General features: G+C 38.9%; 1 protein-coding gene across 2 annotated transcripts in view; it reads left to right on the top strand.

Annotated features, from left to right (window-relative positions):
- The first annotated feature begins 213 nt into the window (after positions 1–213).
- DTHD1 (death domain containing 1) overlaps positions 214–8633 on the top strand; it is a 65724-nt gene continuing 57304 nt past the window's right edge. For both annotated transcript variants that reach the window (XM_037064358.1, XM_037064359.1), the window contains exons 1-3: positions 214–600; positions 2640–3252; positions 6724–7054. In XM_037064358.1, coding sequence (XP_036920253.1) covers positions 330–600; positions 2640–3252; positions 6724–7054 — 1215 coding nt within the window. In that variant the 5' untranslated portion in view covers positions 214–329. The remainder of the gene's footprint in view (positions 601–2639; positions 3253–6723; positions 7055–8633) is intronic.

Raw genomic sequence — 8633 nt, 5'->3', positions numbered from 1 at the left:
ACCGGAAGGTCTAGGGGGCTTCCATAGCACACCGAATATGTAAAACCTCCATGGAGAATGGGGTTGTGTGGGCTAACTCTACCCCCGAGATCAATCTGTTCTGTACACAATGGCACCCGGGGTGCAGAAATGCCCCTCCTTTGGTCACCTAGTAACGTCTCACTGGTCAACAAGAAGCTGAATGACCTATTATGCTGCAGGAAAGTGCTTGGCTAGCCAACTTGGATCACCTCCTAGATTTTAGGAGAAATAACCATCCCCAAGTTTGCATTTGCTAAACCTTTAGGCTTTGCTGGCAGGAAAGAAGCATTCCATTCGTGGAGCAGAAAATGGATACAGAAGATATGGGCTCAGGTAAACTAGGCCAAATATTGAAGCAGGTATGGAAACAAAACCTGATGCTGAAGCAGGCCCTCCAGGGCCACGAGCACTCCGAAGGGGCTGGCGAGGCCACTTGGATAGCCACGGTGGTCTTCCTGGCAGAGGAGCTCAGCGGGGCCCTGCGCCAGCTCTTGGAGCACGCTGCAGGCACGCTGCGCTCCACCTGCCAGCAGCTGGGTGCACTGCTTGACAGGGAGAATCAGTGTACCTGGAGACAAGGCAAGTATTTATTTCGTTCACTCTTTCTCTAAGAAACATCGAGTGGTCATACTCTGAGAGGAGTTAAGGAGCCTACAAAGAAGGCTAAGACAGAGTCCCTCCCCATGAGGGACTCACAATATAATAGGGGAAATAGGATGAGACAAATACTCAGTAATGCAAGGAAAACTGAGGCTGCTTCTACTAGAAATATACAAATAAAATGTGGTAAGGCTTTAGGAGCAAGAGAAAGCCCATTTTAGAGGGTTTGGGAAATTTCACTAAGTAAGTGTGATATTTAAACTGAGGCTTAAGGAATGAATTGGATGTACGCAGCCAGGAATTGGGAATCTTGAAAGAGTACTTCAGGCAGAGCTATTATCAGCAGGATCCAAGACTTACAGGTAAGAAAATATAGGCTTACTTTGAAAATGTAGGCAGAACATCAGTTTTTCTATGCATATTGGAATATGATATTCTATTTCTAGACTTACTTGAGTTTGAACTTCTTAGTTGCAAAAAAAAAAAAACATTGGAAAGAAGAGGGTGAGCTGGAATATAGAACTGGGCCCCACCTCACACAGACACTGAGAGGAGTTCAGGTTCCTGGGAATGGGCCCAGTTATGGGTGTTGCACAGTACAGCACCCATGATGGATGGAATATAGTACAGCAGGAAAAACAGGGTATTTCACGAATATGATCTCAGACAACCACAGTTACTCTAGATAAGAAGACAGGTGGTGTCATGAAATCCAATTCTAAATAATGTAGTGTCAAAGCAAATGGGCAGTTCCTCTCAAACAGAAATCTAGGGCAGACAATCTTAAGAAATTCAGTCCAGAGGGCAGATGGTGGGCACCTGGAAACTCTGTCCAAACACAACAGTCCCAGAGACTATAAGCTGGGACTCACAGCCACGATGCAAATCTCTAGGTAGAGAACTCAGTGTACTCCTAGGCAACATATTAAGTCATTTTCTATGAATAGTTATTAGTTATTCATAGAAAATTATAAGGACTCAGCTATCAGGACAGGAGTTCAAGATAAAGACAGGGCCTTGGATCTGAGACAAGAAAACAAGTTGTCAGAACTGGAGCCCAAATTTAAGTCCAGACTAGTGAAAGGATGATTTATGGATGATTCTAAAGACACTGAGAGCTATGGGGTCTTAGATATCATACCCCATAGTTCAGAATTGAATTCTGAAGACCGGAGAGTTGCCAAGACTGCAAGGAAGTATCAGGGGACCCTAGCTGTGAAGAAAGGAGAAATGAATGGGAGAATGGTGAGAACTGGGGATGAAGTGAGGGATGATTTTGTCAGATCAGATCAAGGTGAGGGTTTGCACTGGAGTGAAAAGGCGTGGCTTTGTGAGGCAGCCCTTCAAGAGCCAATGCAGTTCCTAATCAGAGAATCTGTATAATTAGAGAGATTCTTTGAAAGGCTAATTTGAAAATTGCCAATGATCTCAAGCTCAGCAGGAGAAATTGTGCAAAGCTAGTCCAATTCTTACACCAGCAACCAAAATATTTAATTCAGCATCATCACCAGCAGAAATAATGTTACTGTGGTATGCCTCTACCTAAGTCTCATCCAGAGCAATTCACTAAATTTTAGGCAAACAATTATAAATGGATAAATTATAAATGGACAATTATAAATTGATAAACTATAACATTTAAGAAAGAAAGGACAAGTTTCAAAATCATACCCCATAAAGAATGGCTAAGGGAGGTGTTGACTTCAACTGAGCAGTCTTATGGGGAAGCTGTAGTATTTGTCTTCAAATATTCAAAGAATTTTCAGGAGCAAAAAGGATTTGATTTATCATTTTTACTATGTTAAGAAGCAATTTGTCCCCAATTCTTGAATGTGTTAAAAGACTGACAGTTATCCAAGTGACTTCCCCTCAGATGGGAGATTGGTTTAAATGTCCAGGAAAGGCCTTTGCAGGTTTCTGAGGTTACCTTGCTATGCCTTGTTACCTGTTGGTCAAGAAGCCTAATTTGGTTTAGTTTTGTATTTCTTTTTTTCATGTGTGTGTGTGTGTGTGTGTAGACATCGTTGCTCTCACAGACTGCCTCATGAAAATAAAGGACTATTTGGGGAGCACTGCTACACTTCTAAAGAAAGAAGAAAAGCAGATGTGTAATTTATGCGGCACGCATGATGAATGCCCTCCACAGCAGACAATGTCTGCCATTCAGGATATCAAAGCAACAGACATTGCTGCAAGACAGGAACAAAATGTCATAGAAACAGCTACTGTTTCTCCTGCAAATGGTGAGGAAAGTCATTACACAAACCAGGACCCATTAAAGGAAAATAAAATGCACAGGAGTTCGGAACCAGTGGGAAAGGAAAGCAACACATTATTGAATGGAGATGTAACTGAGCGAGAGGAGTCACAGGACAAAATGTTCCCAGATAATGCAGAAAATGGAGGTGGTAAACAAACAGTGCACGTGACAGTTGAGAACATGAACGGCAACAGGGAAGAGACGCATGACATCATTCTGACAGCAGAAAGAGGAATTCCAGAGAGCTCAGAAAACCACAGAGAGGAGACTACCACATCCTTAATAACATGTGATACAGCCAATAAATATGTGACTAGTCTTCCCAATGATTCAGAGAGTCTAAAGCAGAAAAATAACATAATGGAAAAGGAGTAAGTAAATGCAATCAATGTGAGAGATGCTATTTATGTGTGTTTCTGTAGTTAGTATTTATAGCATTTATACATGAATGAAGTTTTGTATTTCCGCTTCATAGCTCCAAAATACATTGTAAATCAGTAACTCAGATTAAATTACTCCTATAAAAATTTATATAGCTAGTATGACTAATATCATTTGTTTCTTACAGCCTTAGAAAGCAAATGTATTAAATGTTTCTTTCAAGGAGGAAGGAATTGATTAGATGAGGGTAGTTATAATGTACCATTGGCCTGAGTAAGGATACTTTAAAATCCCTATTTTCCCAATTATAATAAGAAAAAATTAGGAGGCTGCAAAGTGTTCAAAATTTAGGAGAGAATTTTCCAACCTCAGGTTTACTTATTTACATTCTTAAGTAAATTCTCAAATTTACATTATTTATGAAAAAGCATGACTTCTTAACCTGTGTTTGTAGAACTCTAGGGAGATCATGGAAAAGCTTTGGGAGGTTCTTGAAATTTAATGTGTGTCTTTATACCAATTTAGTCTCCTTTGTCCAGAGCTTTCATCAGATTCTCAAAAATACTATTACTTCATGAAGTGTGAAAGACGGATCTATTTTATAAATTATGTCCCCAATACCAGTGGTTAATTATCCTTATTTGTTCAAATAAAATATTCACAAGCCAAATTTCCCCAGCAAAAATAGCACCCTTAGAAGGCAATGGAGGATAGCAAGGAAAAAAATTGGTTTGGGAGTCAGACACACTTCCATTTTATCTTCTGTTTTATTACAAACTAGTCTGTGACCCTGGGCAACTTGTTTCATTACCGAGCCCTATTTCCTTCTTTGTAGAAACTGCGCACCCTTTCTGGGATTACTCGGTAAGGTCAATGAGCCAAGGCCCCAGCACCGTGCCACTTCGCAGATGTTCACGCTCGGCTGGATGTCAGCGTGCTCATTTGCTGTAGCCCAACGACTCACGTTCTCCCGGACGCTGCCAACCTTCACCCATCCCCTTGCTGCCTCTGTGTGTGGTGCTCTTTCAGATGGATGGTGCCATGTCAGGACAACACCACACATCAGTCTATGCTGGCAGGCATAGTCGTGAGTCGTCATCTCATGTATAAAATGAAGAGGTTGGGCTAGTTTCGCTGTGAGGACCCTACGGGTCTGAAAATCTAATGAATTCCATAGGTGCGCCAGAAGGCCATTCAAGGCATGGAAGCCCCTCCTGGTCCGAAAGAAGGACTGCTCCTGCAAAACAGCTGTGGAAGTAGTCAAAGTGGCTGCCCATTTTGCTTGAGAAAAACATGAACACTTCAGATCCTCGCATTCAGAAATGACTCAAAGCTTCGACGAATGAGTCATTGCTGAATCATGCCCTCTCACATCTCCTTTAGGTGTTTCCTAGCTACTGATTTCCTCTTTGTGACCTCCGAACCAATTGTGTTTAGTTTGCATATTTAGGACGACTACTCACTGTGATCCCTCAGACTGGGAGGCCATCAGGCCGCATAAGAGTGGAGCTTCATCAACAAAACTTAGCTCAGAATACGTTGTGATTCCTCCCTGAATGGCTTTTTGAAAAAAGCCTGTCTCCTCTAGTATAGTTGTCCCAGTGTGTACAGACTCAAAGGGAAATGAAATTAGAACAAATCCAGGTGATTATTTTAGCAGCTACACCTGATCTATTTAATTAGGGTTAGGGAAAATGAAAGCCTTGCAGGTCTCCTCACTCTACTTCTTCTGACTTTTGTCAGAGTCTATTGAGATGGTTCCCAAGGCACAACAGAGAGCCATTCTGGAAGTTGCTCTTGAAAGTCAGGTCACTATATCCTCTATTAGAAAACGTCTCCCATTTTCTGTATTACCATCATCACCATCATCAGAAAATACTTGTACACCAAGGAGCTGGGTAATTTGCTAGTCCTTCTAACTTTATGAGTTCGGAATTATAAATATAAATAAGTAACCCTCTCTGCAATTTCAACATATGTTGTAGATTTCTGCGCTAAAGTGCACTATAAAATTCAATTTACCACTTAACTGAAAAATAGTTAAGACCTAATAATTCTAAAACTGATTAATAATAATAAATAATAATAATAAATTAATAAATTATAATGAATAATAATAAATAACAATAGATTATAGTAAATAAATAATGAAAATAATAAAATAATAAATAATAAAAATAATGCTGTATTTTACATATATCCCCTAATTTCTCTTTGATGTTCTCTATATTTCAATCATTTCACTGATATAAAATAAGATGTAGCAAGAAGAGGAGGAATTCAAGTTGTTAATTCTAATGTAGAGATATAACATTTACTGAGTACTCATTTTATTCTAATTTACTTCATAAGAAGTTTAAATATTTGATCTCATTTAATCTTCACATTATCATAGATTAATATTAGTTTCAGTATACAACACATAAAAAACCCAGGGCTTTGGAATGACTTGAGGAAGTATAATATTATATTAGAAAGCTAGAGCTTCTGTGTTAAAGATAGATGAATTCAATTATTGATTCTACAACTTACCATCTGTGTAAAAATCTCAGCAAGTTAAAATGTTTTAACCTCAGTTTCCTTGCCTGTAAAATGGTGATGATATACCTTGCCTGACCCCATAATATGAGGAATAAATGAAATAATGCATAGCCTAAAATCTGGCCCATAGAAAGAGCTAAAATATTAGCTATTTTAATAATAATTACTGATGCTTAAGAGGTCAAACAAAAAGCAAGCGACTCATCTCAAATTTAAATTCAATATTATAAGACTGTAAAATCTTTGGCAACAGTGATGATATAAAAATCAAGAGTAATACAAGTAGTCAAAACAAGCTTTTAGTTAAAGTATGCTTTTGGGTTGATTAGTTGAGGATTGTAAATGTTCTGTTTCTAATTATCTTGATTAATCATAAAGTACTTTTGTACCTTACTCAGTTTTTCTAAAAAATGGAATAAACAGCATCATTTGATCCAATCTGTTTACACAATTCCTATCAGGTATACATTTACTCCACTCATAAGTAAGAAGCTATTCAGGTGTTAGTACTTGGTTCATTAAGAGGCTTCAGCAATCCTCAGGTTCGTATGGTGATGTGAAGACAACTGAGGAAAGAATCAACCACGTGATAGTAATAACAACAGTAACAATATTAATAGATAATGTATAGAATACTATGTTCTAGGCACATACTTTTAAATTACTTAACACATATAATGGATCATGTCATTCTCACAGCCTTCCTATGAAATTATTTTTTCTCTCATTAGCATGTTATTGTTGAAGAAACTGAGGCACAGAGAGGCTGAGCAGATTACACAAGGTAGCAGAGTCAGGAAGTGGGAAGGCTGGGATGCACATGATTCAGTGTGATCCTAGAGCTTCTGCTGTTGTATATTTAGCCATAAAATGTATAAATCAGTATTTGCAAAAATTATGTCCTTTTTTCTCCCCTGCAGGTATCTTGATGTGCTCGGTGATGATGCAGGCCCCGAAGTGGCTTGCTACATCACAGCGCCATCATGCCTTCTACAACGTCTAGAATGCCGAATAGCTAACAGCATGAGTTCTTTAATAGTGAGTGACAGTGAAGAGCTGGTCAGCAATGTCGTCATTGTTGAATGTTCAGATACGGAAAAGAGAATTCCATTTCCAATACGCATTGCAATTCCATTTACTGCACGTTACAGGGGAAATTACAAAGACATCCTGGTGAAAGTGTCTGACAAAAACCTTCGATCAAGTTACCTAACCCCAAGTTCACTGGAAGGAATGAGAGGAAGTTACAAGGTTGGTAAATCATTGGCTACATCTGCACTTGCTATTTGACTCCTCTTCTAATATATTGCTCAGACTCCCAGATTGTAGTATAGATACAATTACCCACTGGTAACAAACGAAAGGGTTTGTAGATTTATGCTGGTACATTCATGCTTTTTTTGCCCTCTGCAAAGAGCAAAGGGCAGAAATCATTGCACACATTTAGGAATGGTGAACTCGGCTCTAGGACAAAGCAAGGGTTATCTTCTCACCTGGGAACCAAAACCAACACCACAGCTCAATCCGCTCCTGCCTCAGTCAGACGAGCTTTAGAGCAACACTTCCTAGTTGTGGACCTCTCCAAAACTGAAGAGGGTGAGAGTCCGCAGGTGGTAGTAGCTTTATTTTTGTCACTCATGGGTTGGGATAGTATATTAAAATGAGCAATCGTGTGTGTGTGTGTGTGTGTGTGTGTGTGTGTGTGTATGTGCGTGCCTTGAGATAGTTGGTAAGTCTGTAAATTGTGTTCAGTCCATGTATGGAAGACAGGGTATATGATTGTTGGGATGGGGGTTGTGAAGGATTCAAATATGGTTTCTATACTTTGTTACTATGTGGACTTTGGTAAATTATGCAACTTGGCTACATCTCTATTTCTTCATCTGCAAAATGAACAAATAATAGTATCTACCTGATAGGTCATAAGTATAAAATGAGAGAATACTGTACACTTCAGATGATAAAAGGAAGCCTAAAAACAGATGCTAGGAAGTAAAAATTATCATTTTTCTGCAGTTCACGTTACTGTATAACTCTAAGTACCTCTATGGTCACACATCCATGTGTTCTGAAGAAAGAATATACACAAATACTAAACTTGGCATAGATTTGATGGGAATGAAGGTTTAAGGTTCTGCTGTGGGACACTGAACTTACTTTGAAGCAATTCAAATACTTGTCTTCTTAGCTTTATGTAAATTGGCATTATTAAGAGGAGGGCAGGGAATAAATGTAGAAAATTCCATGCATACAAGAAATTCTTCATAGTATACCTCTCCCTTTTCTGACTTGGTCTTCTCTGAGTTAGAAATAAGCTTATACAGTTATATATGAAAGCTAAGCCTGTTCTAATTATTTACTCCAATTCATGCAACTAATACGTTTTGTATTTAGTCTAGGAAGCCTGTAAGCATAACAGCTCTTGATTGGGGCGTTTTAATCTCGGCCATTCTGTCTGGCTGTCAGAAAGGCAAAAAATGCTCAGGCCCATGTGCTTTCTCAAAGTGGGTACACAAGATGCTTTGCAAACGAATAATCAAAGCAACCAACAAAATAAAAAAAGAGAACCATTGTTCTCTTTTTTCCGGAAAAAATAAAAGCGTATTCTTTTCTCTTTAGAATATTCTAATGGTAGTCATCCATATTTTTAGCTGAAGAAAATTTAAACTCTGGATTATTTCCAAGTTTTTATGTGGTTCATGTGGCATTTAAGAATTGTAATTCTGGAGTCAGATAAACCACCCTCAGCACTGTGTTAATGATGCCACCCTGGTTAAAAATCCCCAGCATCTGCCGAACTTGCTTGAAATGCAGGGCAGCCGTCACTGGT

The sequence above is a fragment of the Sturnira hondurensis genome, unplaced genomic scaffold (genome assembly GCF_014824575.4).
Source record: "Sturnira hondurensis isolate 20B ecotype Veracruz unplaced genomic scaffold, ASM1482457v3 Scaffold0015056, whole genome shotgun sequence".
NCBI lineage: Eukaryota > Metazoa > Chordata > Mammalia > Chiroptera > Phyllostomidae > Sturnira > Sturnira hondurensis.
Note: the sequence above shows the minus strand (reverse complement) of the source record. Positions and strands in the feature narration are given on the sequence as shown.